The 22722-nt window shown below is 39.1% G+C and overlaps 1 protein-coding gene across 1 annotated transcript in view; it reads left to right on the forward strand.

The window, feature by feature from the left end:
• The window catches only part of nol4lb (nucleolar protein 4-like b), a 112527-nt gene that overhangs the window by 9183 nt on the left and 80622 nt on the right, over nucleotides 1-22722 (forward strand). The window contains exons 2-4 of the mRNA XM_057363141.1: nucleotides 14966-15121; nucleotides 17631-17742; nucleotides 20857-20966. Coding sequence (XP_057219124.1) covers nucleotides 14966-15121; nucleotides 17631-17742; nucleotides 20857-20966 — 378 coding nt within the window. The remainder of the gene's footprint in view (nucleotides 1-14965; nucleotides 15122-17630; nucleotides 17743-20856; nucleotides 20967-22722) is intronic.

Consider the following 22722-nt stretch of genomic DNA (forward strand, 5'->3'; position numbering starts at 1 on the left):
CCGTCCCCCCCCCTCGATGAGTGTGTTGCACCCATGAGAACAGTGGGACATGCCACGCTGGAGAAATTTGCTCTTTTAGAGAAAAAACTCGAACACTTCTGGCACTGCCGAGACGCCCAGGGGAAGTTACTGCAGGAAGGGACAGTCCGCTGCATCATGTCATAAGGTTCCATCAGTAATTCGGCGTAGAGATTGAAGTCTCGAAGTCGTTCAGTGTGAAGGCTCCGAAGAACAAAAGGTGAATGAATGCAGCACGCCGTCTCCCTTTTATACCCGGATATCCGGGGGCGGAGTCAGGCATGCAAATTTCATTCGCCAATTTCATTGGCCTTTTCTAAACTAGTCAGAAGTTGATAGGTTCTCAAGAGCGAACCCCATCTGTCGGCTCGACACAACGTTGAGAGACCGACAGAAAGGGAACGCTGTATTTTCCACATACCGTGCATGTTTGTATCTCCTCTTAGCCACGCCTCTCTGAAACGCGAGGATATTTTACAAAGCTCATCGCTCTGAAAAGCGAGGTGTGCTATGATTGGCCAGTTCACTACTGCATAGTGATTGGTGGAATACTGCAATTGTGTGATGGAAATGTAACGCCTCTTACCATATTCGGAACATCAGGTTTCAAAGCTAATGACAGGTGATAAAATGGCATCGATACTTCCCTATCAATTCGAGCCCGAATCTGATCCGGAGAATGAAGATCATGCCGATACATTAACTTTGCCAGCGCGACTCGAGCAGGATGTGAAGGATTGTTAAGTTTTTATTAAAAAACTACTTTAAATAGTTTAATATTTAATATTATATTATAGCTAACTGTTTTACCTTTTATATACGACGTTATAAAGATTTGGCGTCAGTGTAACGAAATCATAACGAATTATAACAAAATTTAAAAACATACTTTTATTATTTAAATCGTCGTTAAAATGCTCTGCACAAACTAGCACTTTTTCATTGTACTTCTCTGGAACAGTGTTGAAAATAAAATGTAACCATTCGTTTTTTGTTGCCTCATCTTTTGGCAGAGAAAACAAAGAGGCTTTCTTTTGGCAACGGAACACACAGCGTCTCCACGACATGGCTGCTCCGGCGGCTGTACAATGAGATTTACAAGACCGCCCACATTACTTGCGTGTAGATTTGGGCGGGTTTAGTCAAATCACTCCACGAGCTGACGTCAAGTTGTGGGGTGTGTGGTTACACGAGGCGTTTCAGGCAGGTCTGGGTGAGCATTCGCTTCTAGATAAAATACATCTTTTGTTCCGACACTTAAATTTTTGCAATTTCATGTGTCTAATACATGCATGGGCAACTTATAACACACAAAAGACAAAGAAAAACACGTACTTCCGGCGAATGACTCCTTTAAAGCGTTTAGCCAAGTAACGGTTCTCGGTTTCTTTTGCTTGTTATCAGAAATAATCTACAGGCACTCGAATGGAACCACCGGAAGTTGCGAATGTGTACCGGAAGTTAAGGGCAGTCCACGAATGAGCGCATGCGCAGTAACGTTTGTCTATGTTGTTGCTTAGAAACCTTGAAATCTTTAAGTAATATTAACACAGTATTATTAATAGTGGTTTTTAATATCACGGTTAGTGTCAATATCGATATGTTGTGACACCCCTACTGTAGTGTTATCCTAATGGTAATAATCAATATTTTACATTTATATTTTTTGGGAAAAGAAACTGATGACTACTACTTACATAGCATGTGTGTGAAAACGTCAAATGTTTTGTGGCATAGACCAACCAACACTTTAATAGTTTACTTTTTATGTAACCAAAATGCAAAGTAAGAATATTAAACCATAGAATGTAGAATGCATTTTTGTGACATCACAAACACTAGAAACAAGAGCATGCGCTCTCTGCTATTTGGTTCTGTGAGGTAAAGCAAGATGTTTAGCACAATTGGAAACACAAATGAAACAACATGGCAATACAGTTTGAATCCACAACATTATTGAGATTTTTTATTCTGCCCATTCCTCATACAGACATTTTCTTTCATTGACCACCAACTCTGTCTTTTCTCAGTTGGCCACCTAGGGGCCTGTTTATCAGTCCATTCATCTCGGAGCCCTAAAGAAGCCTCAGATGCAGAAGTGAATTAATCTGTATCGCTCTTTCTTCAGCACACAATGGGTGGAAGTGTTTGTGGTCAACAGTGTGCAGGTGTAGACAAGAGATCATGGGTGTGCTTGTGTCGGTTGTCAACACTGTTGACATCATCGAGTGGCACACTCTTGCAGTTGCAGTTGAGGGTGTTTTCAGCGTGTCTGGACAGTCACTCAGCCGTGACATGTTTACATGTCTTGTGTCATATTGTGTCATTTAGTTACCCATATGAGAGGATGATGTGATAGTTTGAGTTTCTTTTGTAAAAAGGGATAATTTACTCCAAAATAAAGATAATTCACCTTCATGACATTTTCTTCATGATATTTTGAGAAATGTCTCTGTGGTTTTGTGTCCATATAATGGAAGTCAATGGGGACCTGTGTTGTTTGGTTATCAACATTCTTCAAATATCTTCTTTTGTGTTTTGCAGAAGATAAAAAGTCATACAGGTTTGGAATGACCTGAAGTTGAGTAAATGATGACAGAATTTTCATTTTTGGGTGAACTATCTAAGATAAGCCAAGATACATTTCTCATGTTGTGGACACTAAAGGTGAACTACGTATTCCCAACACCCCCTTCCCCTCAAGTCGCTGTTTCCCAGGGCTCTAATATCTCTTACACACACACAAAGCAGGTGTAGGTAAGCAGCTGGTAAGATTAGTGTCTGTTTGTTGTATCAGGACACTGATTGGTTAATCATTCAGAGTAAGTAAAGAGTGGATTGGAAGAACATCTAAAAATGTAGTTTGTCACATCCACTATGTTGTGTGAGTCGACAGGGAAACCATCTCTTTTTCGCTGTCCTCTCCACTTTCCCTCGGATTACCTCTCTCACATACACACACAGTGGTAGTGGTCCTCCTGACCCCCTCTGCTAGTTGAGCAGCGGTATGTTACTCCTGCAGTAATTGTGGTCGTGAGTGTTCAGACTAACAGGAGTACATGCGCGGCGGGTGGCGGGCACAGAAGATGATAAAACGAGGAATGCTTTGGGACAGAGATGTTCGTCTGGAGAGGGGCATATAGGGATGTTTGTAGGTCAGTTAGTGGTCAGTGTTCTCTCTAGTACAGTACGCACACACTGTGTTCTCTTCTCTACGGTGCTTCACTTTAAGTCGCTATGGGTGACTATGGTGAAAAATAGAGCAAATTGGATTTTTACGTTTTCTGAGGAAAGTGTTTGAGTGGTGCTCGTCTGTGCTGCCAAATTATTGGATGTCGTGGTGGTTGCAAAAAGGTTAGAGTGTTTTTTAGCACTTTGCTATATGGTTGCAAGAGCGTTCCTTGCTGGCAAAAGTGATCGTTATCAAACCTACATTTTTTCTCGATATATGGGAACTTTTTTCATGTTTAACTTTATTTTAAGTATAAGTTTATTTATAATGTTTATAATCAACATTTACCTTGCGTTTTCAGAGTTGTTATAGTTTTATCATTATTATTAATTTTTAATGTTCATTTTTGTTTAATTTTAGTTCTATTATTTGCCAATTTTGTTATTTATTAATTTATTATGATAAATATTTTATTTATTTATTATAACACATTTTATTCTTTATTTGTTATTTATTCGTTTTTATTATTTGTTAGTTTTCATTTCTAATTGTTTATATAGGCAACGTTTCTTTTATTTTTATATCAGTTTTTGTTTCTAACATTTGAACAAAATGTATCATTGGGAGGTTGTCATACAATGCCCTTAAAACACTATCAACTTGTGTGTTTTAGGACAGAGTATGTGCTCTGAAAGAAAGGGAGATACAGAAATAAGCCTAACGTCACACTCTGCATAGTGGAACTAATTGATTTTAATAAAGTTGGTGTGAAGCCACTTTTGATATCTGCAAATAGATTGACTCATCCTGAATATTCATTGGATATTCATGAGGTTCACATGTAAGGCGCTTTCACAAAAAACAAGCTTTTGGTTAAGTGAACGGTCTATAATTTGTCCTCCCCAGGAGACCGGTCGGTATCAGCATTTTATAGATTCAACAGAGAAGACAGATGCAGGACTAAGCGAGTGATTATTTATGAATTAGAGAGAAGAGGAACTGTCGGTCCACTGCCCTGGAAGTCTAACAATACACACACACACAGCTGGAGGCAGTTAATGACAGGCCAACATGATTAGTTTCATTTATCACCCGTGAACAGAGAAATGAAATAAGTCTCATTTTCCTGTTAACTAGGAAGAGATTAATGTTACTAGACAGTACAGAAACTTTGTCTGCTGAGGCGCAGAGCGTTTAGAAATGACTGAAATAACCATGCAGTGATGGCGTAAGCAGAGACGGTTCTTGAGTTAGTGAATATTCAGATGTTAGCCCAGACCTTATGAAGAACACTGGAATCCTGTAAGGAAGAAAAGTCACAGATGAGATGTCTTTAAAATCATCTCGGATATATCTCCTCACAGCAAAATCGCCAGTGTTAAAAAAGGTCAAATTAACTCACAGTGTATAGAAAAAGACCCAGAGAAGAAGACCCAGACATCTAAAAAATGTCTCCATTGGAGTTTCAGAAGAGATCACTACAATAGCACAGACTGAGCTCAGATTGGACAAGTCTGAAATTTAAAGTCGACATTATTGAAGCGTTCTATATGAAACCCTACATTTCTCTTCAAATTTACCCAAATCCAAAATATTATGCCAATAGAATCTAAATTCCTTTTACACCTCTTACACATACTCTTCATATCTATGTTTATTATAAGACTAAGCTGATGCTTAAATGAAACAAAACTGAGAACTTTAAATCTCCTGCTTTATGAAAGAGCAACCTCTAAACAATAAAATGTTATACTTTATTTCTTTAATAGGTTTTAAGGATTTAATAATGGCAAAAATAGCTTTACAATATATTGCATCATAATTTCACTTATAGACTGTGTCAAAGCAGCACCATAAACAAACTTTTGTGGCCCCATTCAGCAAATTGTTTATTTAATAAAATGAATATACAATAGAATTCAACAAATTGTTTATTTAATACAATTATTATACAATTAAATTGTAATATAAATTGATATTAATTTAAATTAAATAGACTATAAATAGTTATATTATTAGCCACTACGCCAGGGCTGCGTTTCCCAAAAGCATTGTAAGGCTAAGTGCATCGTAAAATCAATCGTACCGTTTCCCAAAAGCTTCGTAATTTTTAGCACTTGAAAATCGCTGTACGTGTGCTCTGGAGCAATCATAAATCCCTAAGTACATCGTAAGAAGACATATTTATGAAGTCACCTGCAGGACAACTGGAGAATTGCGCCTAAATTTAAACACTCCCATGTGACTTATCGTGTTTTTATTTATTTTGTTTTTTTGTTTGTTTAAATTTTTTAAATTGCTAAACTAAATTAATAAAATATACAGTACAATAAAAATTAAATGACTGAACATGCATTAATAAAGTAAAGAATAAAAATATATAGTATGGCCACGTTATTGTTATTAAGTTATTGGTTCTAACAAAGGATGCATATTTGTTGCTGGATTGCTGTATTAAAGTTACTCCACATTTTATGCAGAGTAAAAATGTTTTGTTTGTCTTTCTCCTGCTGCTGTAGTGCAGCCATGATTTCCTCTTTGAGACTATTGTGAACGAGGAACTATGTGATTCAAGGTTTTCAGGGCAGGCTGTTACAAACCTTATATATCACACACTGCCTTTCATATGTTCCAACAACTGCAGAAGGCAATACTTAAAGAAACTGACTGCCTGATTTGTTGAGAAATTGGATTGATTAGCTCTTCCCTTCATTGTTCTCTAATTGAAAGGTTCATATTCATAATGACCAAACTTTATGCTTATTATTAATAAAGTGCTGGTAATGTATGTATGTGTACAATAAACATTTTGTTTGGACCTAGAAGTGTAAGCTAGATAATACATAGGCCCTAATAAAAACTTAACTTGAAATTGCCACCTCCACACCACCCAAAAGTGTAATAAAATGTGGTTCAACAAACATAGAAAGCATTTTTTACTTTTGATTTTTAACTTTTGATTTTCCCTGGAACATGCTAAATATCACAGTAGATAAGTCTACACATAGAAAACGTATTACATGATGCACAAAAAAATATGTTGAACAACATTAAACAATATTCACATGTACATCGGGTGAAAATAATTAGTCTAAACATTTAGAAAACAAACGCGTGCTACAAAAAACGAGCCATTGTATAAGGTGACATTTCAGCACCTGCCAAAGGATAGCGACTCGAAAGGAGCACTTAAAGCACTGCTACGTGCAGTCGTGTTAAGTGCATTTTTGGGAAACGCACGTGAAACGATGACGAACATTCGCAAAGTGGCTCGTAGAAAAGGCTCTTAAGCGCTAAGATCCATCGTTAACACAGCCCAGAACGATTAACAAACACAGACCGGAAGTTAACTTTAGGCCAGGTGCGTGCATGCGTCCCATGAAACCGTCTATATATTATGTATAGATATTTTACGCACTGACATAGCTATTGGTGAACAAAATTAAAAGGTAACACTTCAGTGAATCTTCTCTTTTTAAAATATATTTTTGGGGGCATTTTTGCCTTTTATTGGACAGAACAGTATATTAAGAAAGGACAGGAAAGTATTGAGTGGAGAGAGGAGAACGGCATCGCAAAATGACCACAAGCCGGGATTCGAACTTGGGTCTCTGTATGCGCATTGGCACCACATGTCGGAGCACTGGGATATTGGCTCCGATGCTAACGCTTCTTTAATTGTCCAAGCAAACACTATCACTGGCTAATGCAGTTAGTCTAAAACATCCTGATATCTCTTCTACGCAGCTGCATCCCTAGTTCGGATGCTAACACACACAGTCACTCATCTTCATTTCCACACACACACACACGCACGCACGCACGCACGCACGCACGCACGCACGCACGCACGCACGCACGCACACACACATGTCTGGTTTCTTATCTCCGTGGGGACAGTCCATAGGCGTAATGTTTTTTATACTGTACAAACTGTATATTTTATCCCCTACCCCTAAACCTAAGTCCGAGTCCCCATGTGTTAGTGTGCATTCAGGTTTAGGTCCCCACCGGGATATAAAAACATGAACACACACACGCACGCACGCACACACACACACACACACACGCAACAAACAATTTATTAGCTTTTTTGCCCCTGGGGACCTCAATTTTGGTCCCCACGGTGACACGAGTCCCCATGTGTTGGTGTGTATTCAGGTTTAGGTCCCCACCGGGATATACAAACATGAACGCACACACACACAGTACAGCAGCTGTAGGAACTGGCTGTGAGGTGAATGAGTGGCTGGCGTGTTCTGGTTTCCATGCATTCCCGCGGTTGCCATGGTGAAAAGTCTCTATGCTCTACAGCAGGATAAATTAACAATGTTTTAATTGGCTCTGAGCTCCGACTTAAAGTGTGCGTTATCTTTTTCGCTGTCATTTGCACCCTATTACCTTACACTCTGCATATCTATTCATTCAGGTGGGGGTGTGTTGGGGTTCCTATAAATCCTGATAGAGCGACGTAACCCCAACTGTGTGTCCAATCCTTTTTCCACTCTTCAAATCAAACCGGACTGATTAGCTGTGCTTTTTCCAGCACACACACATACACAGCTCGGCCCTCAAATGTAATATGGCCAAAACATATCACGCTTGGGAACTCGGAGTACCTCACCAATAGAATACCCGGCACTCTGTCGAGCAAACTAATCACACGCTTTATCTGGAAAAAAACAAGCGAAGGACAGGGATAAATGAAGAGGAGAGAGCAGACAAAAACGAATGAGGGAAAGAAGGAAAGGTACTGAAAAGTTGAGGGTGGGTGAACAACCTTAAGGGATTGAGAGAGGGCAGATCAAGAGGCAGTAGCTTTGTTCTTAAACCTTTTTTCATTTTTTTTCTCTGAGGTTGCTCTTTTAAACCTCTGGAGACTTAATGGAAATCCCAGTTATGTTTCTTTTATGTGTTAAGTTTGTGATGTGCTTTTTAAAATTATCCATAGAAATCGAGACAAATAAAGTGATTTTCAGCATACAAAAGTTCATTAGAAAGGGTCATTATAGTGGAAAAAGTTTGTACTAGTAGACGACCACAGCATTATTCGTTTTTTTAAATCAATACAGCAATGACGAATGCTCTAAAATTACTTTACAGATGTTTATTCCAATTTCAAGCCATATAAGCAGCACATATGGTTGATATTTACAAAAATGTATGTATGCATGACAAAAAATATATGATTTAAGTGAAAAGTAGAGTCGGATAACATTTTAAACAAACTTGAATTTGACTGTCTGAGGATGAATTAATCTTATTTAATCACAATGATTGATTTTTTAAATATTATTGTATTGAATACGTTTTATATATTATATCTTTTTTAGTAAACATGAAAAAGAGGTCCCACAGACTCAAACACCACACAAAGGTTATGAAACGACAAAGTTTTTTCTGTGGCATCGCTGCAAAGAACCAATCTCGCGGGATCCATGGGAATTCGTAACTATTTTACGAGGTGACTGACTAATTCATATGAATTCGTACGATGTGAATCACACAAAAATGTACAATTATTCAAAAAAAGCAGTACCGAAGCCCCTTCCCTAAACATAACCGTCCCTAGCGTGTCGCAAATCACACTAAAACATACAAATTCATATAAATTCGTATTCATATGAATTAGACTCTTCATAAAATAGTTACGAGTTCCTGTGAAATTGTGTTGAAAGAACCCCTTCAGAAGCTTTATTTTGAAGAGTGTGTTGTAAGGCACAACACACAATTCCAACAGAGTTTGGTGATGATGTTGTAATGCCATAATGCTCTTAAGCATAAAATGGATTTTTACAAATATTGGGAAAAGTCTATAAGCTAAACATTTGCGTACATTCCTTAAAGGTCCAGTGTATAAAATGTAGCGGCCTCTAGCGGTGAGGTTGTGAATTGCAACCAACGCCTCACCCCACCCCTCCCTTTTGAAGCACTACGGCGGCTGACACAGAACTAAGATGTCGTCACGTTTTTGCATCTTTGCTAAAAGAGATGACGTATTTGCGAAACACCTTCTGTAGAGCAGTTTGTCCGTTTAGGGCTACTGTAGAAACAACATGGAGAATTCCATGTAAGGGGACCCGCGGTGTATGTAGATAGAAATAGCTCATTCTAATATAATAAAAACCGGTCTTAATACATCTCTGAAGACATAGTTCTGTATATTATGTTGCATTTCTATCAATAGATGTAAAAATGTACACACTGGACCTTGAATATTGCATAAATATTTCAAATCTCTCACTGTCTTGCCATCTTGTTTTTTTTCCACATTTTGTTTTAGCTCTCACCATAAAGGACACTGCAATGCTGCTTTAGAATTTGTCTAAAATTGAATTTTTGCAAGATGTATAATTAAGTTGCCCACCTTTTAGAACAACCTTCGCGTCAAGAGCTTGGCTATGATGCCTAGAAATGCTGGATCCTCAGGCAGCTCATTAGGTTTTCGAACAGAGCAAGTGTGCATGTGTGTGTTCACCCCCTCAGGCTCTCTTGTTAGCCTGCACAAGTCAGTACGAACACACACAGGCTCCATCATTTAGCCATCAGTTTGTTTATCCACGCGGCCATTTGCCAAGATTAGCCCATAAACTGCGACCGCCTGTCACAATTAGCACTAACCCAGTCAACCTCTTTCCACTCCCACTCGATCCTGTTCATCTCTCTGTTGTACTGTCAGAATGCAGTCCCTGCGTTGCTTGTTTCCTCTGTGTTTGTCTGGCCTCTGGATGTGTGCCAAAAAGGCAGTACTTGTCCCGGAGAGGGTACAGACCCTTTGTTGAGAATTAAGACAGACAGGTTATCCGGGCCCCCCATGTGCTACTCGGTTTGGGGTTTATTTCAGTACTGTAAATGTTTGTGTCGGAATCAGCAGGCTTTCTGCCCTCCTCACAGGCACTTTTGAAGTGGACGTGTTGATCTTGACATGTGAGGCAGGTGATGAAATTTTGTAGATATTTGTGATTTTGCCAAACAAATACGTTTTTACCAACTAGCCGGTGAACCAGCTCAGGACCATCTTAGGATCAGCTCAGGACTAGCTCATGACCAGCTTGAACCAGCACAAACCAGCTACCAAAACCTACCTAACCAGCATATGCTGTTTTTTTTCGACAGGGTTGCCTGAACAGATCAAATCAAATACCAAAAAATGATGATATGCACAGAAAAATAATTACAGTATTAAAAATGTAGTCGATTAGACTAGTTGACCATAAAGAAAGACACATTCCTATCGATATTGTTTGTTGTGAAGTTTGTAAAACGTTTGTCAGGATGAGATGAGGAGTGGAGGTCTGTCTTTCCTTTCGGCTGAGCACACACGCCTGAAGGACTTCTGCCCTCCGCCGCACTCTTTCCTTCATTTCCAGAGAGGCGGAGAAGTGGGGGAGCCGCTGCCATCGTTGCCGCTCCCGCTCCGACCCAGCTTGTCTCCTAGCAACAGGGCTGTTTGGTCCGGGACCAGGCAGTGGAAGCAGGAGAAACAGAGTTGCAAAAGGAGCGAGTGTTGAGCGAGAGATTAAAAGGGGAAGTGGGAAAGCTGTAATTATCTGTTGCTACTGCAGGAGCGAGTGCCTGGGAGTGCAGAGAAGATGGAGAGAGTGATGTGCTGGGTTAGAGGTGCAGAGGGAGGGATGGAGAGAAAGTGCGAGAAATGATTCTGGTTATTTCTTTCCTCTTTTTTTTTTGTTCATGTTGGGCAGTCTAGGGCTGTGGATTAAACCGAAGGCAGCTGTCACGGTGTCCGGACAGCATTTTACTGTAAAGGTGTTGTTTAGGCGTTTGATGGTTGCGACGCATACTTTTCAGTTAAAATGTTCGAAAAGATTTAAAGTGCTGCTTTTAATTGTTTCAACTGCAAAAATCTGCCAGATGGAGGACTCTTAAGTAGACAGGATGTTATGTAAACATTGAATTTGGATATGCTGCAATTTCAGTGTTATGGATGTCACATTTGCAGGCAAAACTTGAAATATAAACTCTCAGAGACTGCATTTATTATCAATATATTGAACCATCTGTTTATATATTATTAGTACACGGCTCGTTGGAATGCTTGATTCTGATTGGCCAGTCACGACATTTGCAGGTACGTTATTCCCAGATAACAACCTCTCAAAACTAATAACACACGGTAATCCGGATGCAGCAAATCATTTTGGCAGTTACATTTTTGTTACCTTCAAAATTCGAAATACCTTCGCTCTTCCTCGTGGAAGGTCGGCATTCGGTAAAAATGAGCTAATAAAATATTTCAAATTCACATTTCATGTCCAGTTTTTTCTAATATGGCAAGTAGCCGTGTAACAAGCGGGATAATGTACTCCGCTTCGTGTCTGGCCCTGATCACACTGTCGGGGCTTATTTCTGCAATAACAACCAGCTGCCTGTACTTTATCCCTCACATAAACCTCTGTTCACAGAGTCCGGACATCAGGAAAATATCAGTCTACTGTATGGATGAGTTTTCTGTTTAAAGAAAGAGAAATATACGTGCGTTGTAGATGTTTTTGAGAGACAACATACTTTGTAGGATTTCTGTGAATTAAAATACACAAACTAGAGGCAATAACACCCAACGAATGCAGACTCTATAACTCTTTATAGAACATAAAATAGGTACTTTGTTTAAATTTTCATGTGTTCATTTATGAGGTATATGGACAGTTACGGATGTGACGATTTTGAAAGCTGCACCTACATGACTATAAAAAAATATGCTTTAAAAGTCCTTCAAAAACTTTAAGAGAGACCTCACATGGGTATTTAAACCACCAAATATTGAAATCTGAGCTATCAGTAAAAACTGTTGCATAAATTTCCCGCATACAATTTTTTTTAGGTTTAATTCATTTTTGTTCCGATAAAATTATGCTCAAAATTATATCAAATATCTATATTTGCAGTGAAGTTGAGCTCTATAATCTCTCCAGAACACCAACACAATATGCCATGTTGCAGTGGCACAAAGAAAATGCTAATGCCTGACTGTGTGTGTGTGTGTGTGTGTGTGTGTGTGCACATAACAGGACAGCCCTGGTTTCACCCTCAAAGGGTTCGGTGACTTTGACCCTGTGCAGGCACTGGGGGAAGGGGATCTTTCTCTATCCTGTCCGTTCTGCCTTGAGGTGCACCCTGTGTGTGTATGTACGGGCACACTCGCGTGTGTGCGTGCACGCGTGAGTGTCCTGTCTGCTTCGCCTGAAGGTGCTGTGCTGACCCCCTCCCTCCCGTGTCCCACATTGGCGCGTGTGGTTGGGCTGCTGCTGTCACACACGCTATCGTCCCAGGCCTCTGATGTGCCCTGCAACTCTGGGAAAGCGGGGGCGGGGAGGGCCGGGCAGCATCATGCTACAGCAGCACGAATCTCTAATAAACGCACACATGTTGGCGAAGCCTGGCACACGTGTCCTATCTCCTGAAGTTAATGGTGTCTAGCATTATACTGTATATGCACTATGATTCGTTTTTCTGTGTGCTGTATATGTGCTCGATTGCTGTCTTTGAAGCCATTAATGTCTGTTTGTGAAACATCTCCTGCTGCGTTTTTAAGACGCCAAGTCAAAAAAAGCGAAAGCTTCTAAAATGCCACTTGACACTTGCATTAGGTTCCATTCCGATGTGCTGCATACGGCTGCCAATGTGGCAATTTGCAGGTGGATTTGTAGTCAAGTTATCATTAAACCAGAGAGTTAGTGAGACACAGCTTTGCCTGTGCACCATGTCCCTTGCTGCCATGGTAACCTCCGTGGCCCCGTACCGGGTGGTGGAGGGATCTGAGTGGGGGATGTGATGGAGCCGAAGACCCGGGGATGGAGGCTGCGAGCTCAAACTGGCATGAAAGGAAGGTGGTGGACGATGATTCCAGTTAGCTTGCTCGCCGGACACTTCCGCTGTAACTTTGACTGGGAGGCTCTGTGTGTGTCACACGAGCCCTCTGCCCAGCACACCTACCCAAGAGGCCAGCTGCGGTTACCATAGTAACCAGGTTGGCCCTCCGGAGGGAGTGGGAAGCTGACTCCCCAAACTGCGGTTACACCTGACGCTCGGTGCAAAAAATGGAAAGCATGAAACGCTCTATAGTACTTTTGTAAAAGCACGTCTATGAAGATTCCAAATTATATTCCTTATATGAATGTAGTGTTTAATCTTAAAGATATTTGGTTTTTTTTTGGTTATGGCAATACCATGGTACTCTTTGAGGTATCATCTGATGACAGAACTTAATTTTGTACCATGATGACAATAAGGGTATAAAGTATATCACATCTTCCCAGATGTGTGTGTTTTGTCATTATTGGAGTGTTTTGTGTTAGCCATCTGCTGTGGTCCCGCTTCATGTCTCTCCTCCAGTGCTCCTCATGAGGGAGAACTGAGAATCTCTCCAGAATTCTACATTCAGTGCTCTTAAAAGTCCCTCTGAGACTGAGCTTTTCTCATTTCTCCATAATTAACAGCTGTACTGCCGTTCACAGCACTGAGAAGTTTATCCTCCATTTCAGGTATACAAGGTTTAATTATATTATAGAATACTTCTTTAGACACACAGTCTGATCATTCATTCATAGATAGTCTAAGAGTATTGCAGTTAATCGTTTTAATGACCAAATATTCTTTTAAGTTTGATTTTGCTGAAGTAGTCTTATATTATTTTCTATTTAAAACATACTGCATTTCATTTGAATGGATTTAATGAGTGTGTTTGCATTGAACCGTCTTCTGTGTTGATGCTTTTATTCTGACCTGTCTTTAGAAATCGCACAGAACAGAATCAGCTTTGATGGTTGGATTGGGTTCATATATTAAAATATTGTTAACACGTAGTTAACGTCCAAGACAATGTGGTCACTTTGGCAAGCGTGGTTATTTTACATTGCCAAAGCACTGTTTATTAAAGCGATACTCCACCCAAAAGTGAAAATGTACTCACTCTCAAGTTGTTCCAAACCTGTATAAATTTCTTTGTTCTGTTGAACACAAAGAAAGATATTTGGAAATTTTTTTAGCAAATGACATTTCTGGCACATCATTGACTACCATAGTAGGAAAAGTAAAACTTTTGTTGAACACAAAATGAGATATTTTGAAGACTTCAGGACAGCAAACAGTTCTAGAGTATGGAAGCCCGTTTCCGCCAGGGTTGGGAATTTTTTTAGATTTTATAAGTCATTATGACTTAGTATCTCAAAATAATGAGAAACTAAGTCGAAATTTCGACTTAGTAACTCATAATTATGAGAAACTTTCTCATAATAATGACTTAGTAACTCATAATAATGAGAAACTAACTCATAATAATGACTTAGCATCTCATAATAATGAGAAACTAAGTTGAAATTTCAACTTAGTTTCTCATTATTTTGAGATACTAAGTCATAATAATGATTTATAAAATCTAAAAAAATTCCCAACCCTGGCAGAAACGGGCTTCCATACTAGAGCACTTCTGACTACCATTTAATTTTTTCCTACTATGATAGTATGGTGATGTCTCAGATACAGTATGTCAGTTGCTAACATTTTTCTAAATATCTTTCTTTGTGTTCAACAGAACAAAGAAATTTATACAGGTTTGGAACAATTTGGGAGTGGGGGGAGTAATTCATGACAGAATTTTCATTTTTGGGTGGAGTATCCCTTTTAAACGAGGAGTATGTTTGTGTGTACCAGTCTTAAACTGTAGGTGATACTATGCAGGTGATCTAGGTATGTGGGTGTATATTACTATTTAAGGCAAATCTAAATCAAGTCCTCTTTTAATGTGTTTGATTGCAGTGTGTGGATGGAGGGTCAGGACAAGAGAGCTCATCTCTGAAGAGAGTCGCAGTGGTGGAGGATTTCTATGACATCATCTATGCCATGCACGTGGAGATCAGCGCCGACCCGGCCAAAGCACCCAAACACGCCGGGCAGAAGAAAACATATAAAGCTGTGAGTTAAGAGGAAAACTTCATGTTTCTGTGTCTTCTCAGACAAGTATGACTATTGTGAGTTCCTGTAGCTCACTTGGTAGAGGTGCCAGCAATGCAGAGGTCGGGGATTCGATCCCAAGGAACACACATACTGATTAAAGATATCTATACACTATGCAATATAAGTCGCTTTGGATAAAAGAGTCTGCCAAATGCATGAATGTAAATGTCTCCTCCAAATTCCTGTAAAAAAAATCCTGTAAAAACGGTAATATTTGGGCAGCTGGGGTGGTAAAAAAACCCCCAGAAAAAAACTCAAAATAACATGAAAACATGTCATTTTACGTTACAAGTTGGGTGCAACACACTAAAATGTGTAATTTTGCAGTTTTTTGTGTTATTTAATATTTTTACAGAATTTCAAAGATATGTAAAATTCTGTAAAATAAAACGGTAAAATTCTGTAAATTTACATTTTTTTTTGCAGCGAGGAGTATTATATTGTTATATTGTGGCCCTTTCTTTCTTTCTTTCTTTCTTTCTTTCTTTCTTTCTTTCTTTCTTTCTTTCTTTCTTCATCCTTTTGTTTTTTATAAACCTTTGTTCTTTGAAACATTTGTTTTCTTGTGTTTGATCTTTCTTTTTTCTCTCTTTCTTTGTCACGATCACAAATGAGATTAAATTCATATTTAGCTGGTTTAATTAGTTCTGTACAATGCATTTTTAGAAGTCTGTATCACTCATGGCTGTCATGGAAACATGGGATGTGAGAGTGATACAGGCTGCTCTCACCTGCGGCATGTTTTTGTGCACCAGTCCAGAGCTGCTGCCCTCTTTTGGACAGTTATGGGAATGTCCCTTTTCTCTCACAAATGAGATCTTTCCCATAAGTCCATAAATGAGCTCGATCCACCTTTTAGTTCTGTTACATGAATAATTTGTAATGTGTGTTTTAGTTATCGACACGCATACATTGTCTCCTGCGTGTTGTTCCTTGTTCTTCACCCGCTTGACAGCTGTTGGTCTATTAGGGAAGGGCACAGCTTTTTTCTGGGCATCAGGATTTGCGTGTGTGCTACTGTCAGGATCTCTTGTAGGCTCTTGAAAGGTGTAAGCTCAGTTTTTTTTGGCAGTTATACAGGTTCAGCAGTGGGATTTGTGTGTTTAGTTCCGCTCCTGCCTCTGTAGCGCACACACGCAATTGTGCTGCACCCTCCAGCTGTGGTGCCAAGACCGCCCATGCCTGTTTGTTTGAGCCTCATGGGAGAATGGAAAGGCATAAGGGAGTTAGAATGTGGGGGTTTGCTGTCTCTCTTTCTCTCTCTTTGTCCGGTTTAGTGGCAGGAGGGTGGATGAGAGACAAAACAGGGAGATATAGAGAAAGAATAAATTACAGATAGAAAGAATATAAAATATCAACCAGGAGAACAAATAAAAGCTTGTTGAATAAAGAGATCAGAATTGGTAATTGTGTTGATAGCAGCAGTGAGAAGGATTTGTTTGTTTATAATGATGTGCTAATTACAAATAAACACTCTATTAACTGGTAAATAACATTGTGATGTTGTGAGTGTTAGTGTATTTGAATAACACTGTTAAGAGTGTATGGACTCTTAATGTGTGCACTGGCAAAAATGGAATTTTACTGAATTTTATATTTTACTTTCAAAATGTTCACGTATTTTTGAAATGCAGTAAAAAAATAGAGTTCTTAAATTACAGAAATGAACTGCAAATGTACAAGTTTGGTGTAAAATAACGTGAAAAACAAGCAATTTTACTTTCCACAAATGTTATTGTTTTTTTCTGGCGCCCCTGCTGCCAGATTATTAGTTTTTTTTACTGGATTTTTTAACAGTGTGTATGTTTGTTCAACTATTTTTGATTGAGTGAAGTGGTGTCTTCATTAATGTATTTTATTAATGTTATCAAAGCCTGCAAACAGGCTTGGAAAAAAATAATGAACAGTGATTTGCTGCGTTGATACAATGTTTATTAATAAGAAACAACAGAGGAGAATTTGTCCTACAAAAGGGTATAAATAAATGATTTCCTGCAACTATATGTACAGGGTTTATGCAAAATAGGTCCAAATTGGACAAAAAAAAATCTTCAAAAAGGGAAAAACAAAATTTACTCACCCTCTTGTCATTTCAAACTTGTATGACTTTCTTTCTTCTGCAGAACACAAAAGAAGATCCTGTAACAAGGTCTGCTAAATGACTAAATGTAAATGTAAGATATTTTGACAAAAAAAACGGACAATGGTGGTAACCATTCACTTGCAAGAGGCACTTTTATGTGAATGGGAAATTAAATGTACCGCCGTTGTTAGGTTACCAACATTCTTCAAAATATCTTCTTTTGTGTTCTGCAGAAGGAATAAAGTCATGAAGGTTTGGAATGACGAGGGTTGGTAAATGATGAGAGAATTTTCATTTTCGGGTGAATTATCCCTTTAAGTTTGTGGATTTGATAAACCCTGGGAGGTTTAATACTGTGTGTGTGTGTGTGTGTTTGTGTGTCAGATAGCAGAGACATACGCGTTCCTGCCTAGAGAGGCGGTGACCCGTTTCCTGATGAGCTGTGGAGAATGTCAGAAGAGGATGCACATCAGCCCCAGCGGTGCAGAGTTCAAAGGTATCACACGCGCACTATGACCAGGTCTAGATGTGATATATAGCGGTGACTGATTTTGCCAAGCAGGACGTGTTCCTGGATCAGCATCCCTGTAACATGCTTATCAACTGGATTTCATGGTTAGGGATGGGCTTTGAGCTTCTTCTGGTTTTAGAGGGAATTGATGGTTGGGCTAGGACTCGTTTGAGGGTTGTCTTTATATAGAGATTTTCAGACATAAAGTCATGATTTTAAAGAAATTCACAGAGCCATCTAGCCAAAATGCATTCATCTTCATACATATTCATACTTATAATGCATCATTAGACAACTCATTGTCTTTGTAAGGAGAAGCCCCTCTCGTCCCCTTTGTCCCCTGCCTACCCTGTAACAAGGCACTACCCCCCCAACTGCGTGCCAGCCTGGAGCTAATGAAACCCCCTCTAGCCACACCTCCCACACACACACACGCGCGCACACACACGCATTCGAACAGCGTCTGATTAGGCTGTACTCACCAGAGTGTCCCGCTAGCCTCCATACACACTGCAATTAGCCCAATTACAGGCCCTTTAACAAAGAAAATGCCTCTGAAACCAGATTATTTCTACAGAGAGAGAAAGAAAGGGATTCTGGGTGGAATCCATTGGGGGAGGAATTTGATTGGGAGATTTTCACTGGGATGGGGAAATGGGTAGGAAAAATGTGTTCTTTGTTGTCATTCCGGCAAGGCTGAGATCACAGGTGGTCCACAAAAACCAAAACCAATGGTTCGAAGGATCCTAGGTATTTACAGGATTCATGTCTCACCGAAAGTGTCTTGAATGCACCATAAGCTGCTTTGCATAAAAGTGCTTACCAAATGCATAAATGTAAAGCGCATTAGAGTCAGAGTATTAACCCAGGGGAAAATGGGAATGGACGTTACACAAATTTCAGAAATGTTTCGAAAAAAAGCCACCATAATAAAGAAGTCCTCAGTTTGATTTATGTTGTCGCAAATTTTTTTTCATGATTTTAGGCCAATGTAGAAATTAAAGGGGTGTCGCAGTATACTGATATTGACAATAATTGAGCAGATGCTTTTATCCAAAGCGATTTTACAGTGCGTTCTAGTTATACATTTCTTATTAGTATTTTAATTGTGATTTTGTTGGCCAGAACAGGAGGAAAAACAAAATAAACAAAATGAAAGATGAATTTGATTGGTAACATTATTTGTCCATAAAAATATATAGATATCATGACAACAACAGAAATTCTTTTTGGCCACAATAACAGTGAAGTGATAATCTGATATCGTGACGTCCTAAGTAGAAATGGTATTCGTGCCTCTCACCCATAGCAGCTGTATTCAGTTTCTCACATGCAGGTTTTGTTGAAAGTTTAGTGTAGTAGCTACTGTAATATCAAATGGTTTTGATCAGAAATAAATGGATGAATAATATTGTGCTATACACTTTCAGTCTTGGCAGAAGCTCCAACTGTACAGTAACATTGGAAAGCTTTATAATCTCACACAGAGACTAGAGAAATCTTCAAATAAAATGTTCATTGTGTTATGAATTATCATCTGTGCATTAAGTGCTATTACTGTATATTAAATTTGATTGCATATTATAGACTGTGAGATCATTTACATTAATTGATTCATATTAAGTGTTCATCCCCAATGAATGACACGCTGTGTTTTATATAGCCTATGGCTAGATAAGAAAGGCCTCCAGATAGGTAAAAACACTCAAAAATAAACTCGTGTTAATAAAAAAGTTCATTTCTGACACACAAAATACTGCCCTCAAACATCCTACTTACTGCAAGATAAACAGAAAAAGAGAGAGAGAGAACGTCTCGCAGGTCTGAACTGTCAAAGCGTTGTGTCAACGTTGGGCTTAGGTTGGGTGTCGTTCATAAAGAGTGCAGCTAATTGGCTTCTTGCCCATGGGGGTGCTGGGATCTCCCCCTCCTCCCGCTCCTCTCAGCTCCAGCAGCCCGTACAAAAGTTCAGAGCTGAATTATTAAAAGTAATTAATTACTGTACACTCACTCGATATTTAATTGACACTGCGCTTGACATGAGCTTTTTATCCACGTATCTGCTATTCCTACTATGGAGCTTAACGCATGTTTATATATAGAAAAGGATTATTAGTCACACACGTTGAGGATGCGTCAAAATCCCTTATTATTATCGTTCTGTAATTGATGCTTTGTAAACTTTTGTCTATCCTTTCTCACTTTCTGCCTTATTGCCTTGCCGTGAACCATAAAATGCAGCTGTAGCTATGTTGACTTGATAAGAGACCAAAGAATGTGCCCAGCCTAAATGTTGTAGGTTTTGTCTTCTGTTCTGTTAATTTAAGTGAGGAGCTCCTGAAGGAATATCACAGTTTGTTGAGGTAAATCCATGTGAAATGAGAAAATGAGGCTGATCAATAAACAGCAAACAGCTCATCCATCACTGAGTTTGTGTGTGTGTGTATCAGCGGGTAATGGGCTGCTTCGTGGCTCTTTTAACTCAAAGCTAATAACATCCATAACTTGCCAAAAATGCCTTCACACTTCTGATGTCTAAAATTGAATTTTGTGGAAAATTCTTCGCAATGTGTGCGCAAGTGTATCTGCGTGTGTTTGGGATGCTGAAATTTCTAAGCTTTTCAGGATACGTAGGTAGACAAAGAACACAAGTCTTGGTGTGTGTACTTTAAGGTGTGTATGTGTGCATCCATTACACACAGATACACTTTCACACACTGACAAATTAAGCAGCAAATCTATCATCATTATTTTCACCGTCAATTGTTTTTCACGTGACTCACAAAAACACTACAGAAGCTTCCAATGTCAAAATAACAATGCGGTGGGTTTAACACGGTATAGATTTTTCTGTGAATGATTTGTAATTCCCACATTATAGCATTCTAATTAGGCCTTTGTTTGCCAATCTTAATTGGATAAAGAGTCAACAGAGCGTTCGCAGAAAACACTGGGGCAGACACTGCCCTCTAGTGACGTTTCGGAGAAATCATATAGAAATCATATCTCTACAGGTTTATTTTGTTTATCTATCACCATTACACAGTGTCTACTGTATATAAACTATCTGTAATCTCATATTTGTAAATCTTTTCTCAGAGAACAATCAACCAACCCATCTGTCCGCCGACCTCATCGACTACAACATGCCCCTCACGACAACCTACCTGAAACAAAAGAAACTGCAATGCATGAACAGCAACAAGCAGGTACACAAACATTCTTATCAGACAACATCCCCTATACATTCATACCACATACATCACGTCTGCAGAAAGCCGTCTCATTTCATTCCATCCAGATGGCGCAGACATCACTGTGGGCGTCCTGCATAACTGCCAGGAGGTGCTGTACTTTGGTTTGCATGAGAATCACCGAGACGTTTTTAAATGGAGAGTTAGTCAGTATTGTGGAAGACTAAGGTATATTAGTGAGTTTAAGCGTAAACTCGTCGTAACAAGTGGTATGAACGGTGCCACACTGGTCACTCGTGAGTGGGTGGGGTGGGTGGATGTGACTTTGTGTGGTATGATATTTGGAGGGATGTCGCTATAATTCTCTTCTCATTAAGACGTGTTCTGTGCAGCTGGCTAATTAACGGAGGTGTGAGAAAACCAGTGAAGTGCCAATCTCACGTAGAAAAGCGAACCATTCTTAAAGTCACACACACCACGGTATACAGTATATACACATACATTACCCTGTCACTTGAAATTGGAGCTCAGTTTTAAAGTTCGCTCGGTGGACAAATGTGATAGTTGTGGGCGTAAGTCTGACATTAATGCACGGAGTGCGGTGAGCAAAAGAGCGATTTGCTTGTTCTGCTTGTGTTCTGTGCTTCTGTTCCTTTTCCCCAAATCTCTTATTTAATATATATGGTGCGTAAAAGACGGGACGTGCCGGATTACGAGAACATGCTGAGACTTGGAGAGTGCTCCCCAGAATGCAATGCCTGATATGCTGGTGTTCCATCGGGCATCTCAATTATCTTACCCTAAAATGACCAGCTTTATCAGGCAGGTCGACCGCTAGCCCACCGCATAATCTGCACATAGTCTCCCATAAATTAGTATAGAGGGCATTGTCCTAAAAGGGATAGTTCACTCAAAAATGAACCCTCAGATTGCTCCAAATTTCTGTAAATTTCTTGTTCTGCAAAACACAAAGGAAGATATTTGGAAGAATGTCAGTAACCAAACAGATCTCATCCCCCGTCGCCTCCAATAGTATTTATTCTCCCTACTATAGCAGTAAATGGGGGATGAGATTTTCCCCGTTTTCTGTTGTTGTGTTTCGAATGCAAGTCACGATTTGTGTTACTACAATTTGCTTTCTATTTATTATTGAGTCTGCCTGTGCACTGCAGTTGTTTGCTTTCAATTTTCTGTGCAGTTCTTCCAAGAGTTACCTTATATAACATTTTCTAATGCAAAACCATATGGTTTATAGGAATCTGTGCTTTGAATTCATAATTCAAAGCACAAATTCAATTTTTTATATAACTGTTCGGGGAGCAGACAGGAAGTGAGCATGAGGCACTTTCCACAATACGGTACAAATTGGTGTCCCATTACTTTTAAGCATTAGAAGCTCAAATCACATCACATGTCTGGATCCCCTGAAACAGTTATTTTGTACAGTACCATCTCTTAGGTTTTGGATTTTTCAGCGACATTCAATTCAATGAACACAATGTCAAAATTTGGTATTTGTTAAATCAATAGTTCATTCTATGCAGTAAAAACTAATGTGAAATTTCCAGATGATGTAATATTTATATTTTTAATATATATTTTTTTACTCTTTTAGTGCATAATGAAATATAACATTTCTTAAGAAAAGTCAATAATCTTCTTTTAGTGGACTGCATTAATCAAACTTGACTATTCAGCCCTGTTATTAAATCAAAAAGAATGTAATTACAATTTTTAAACATTTACCAATAACTCCAATCGGTGTTTCAAC

The sequence above is a fragment of the Triplophysa rosa genome, linkage group LG21, assembly GCF_024868665.1.
Source record: "Triplophysa rosa linkage group LG21, Trosa_1v2, whole genome shotgun sequence".
NCBI lineage: Eukaryota > Metazoa > Chordata > Actinopteri > Cypriniformes > Nemacheilidae > Triplophysa > Triplophysa rosa.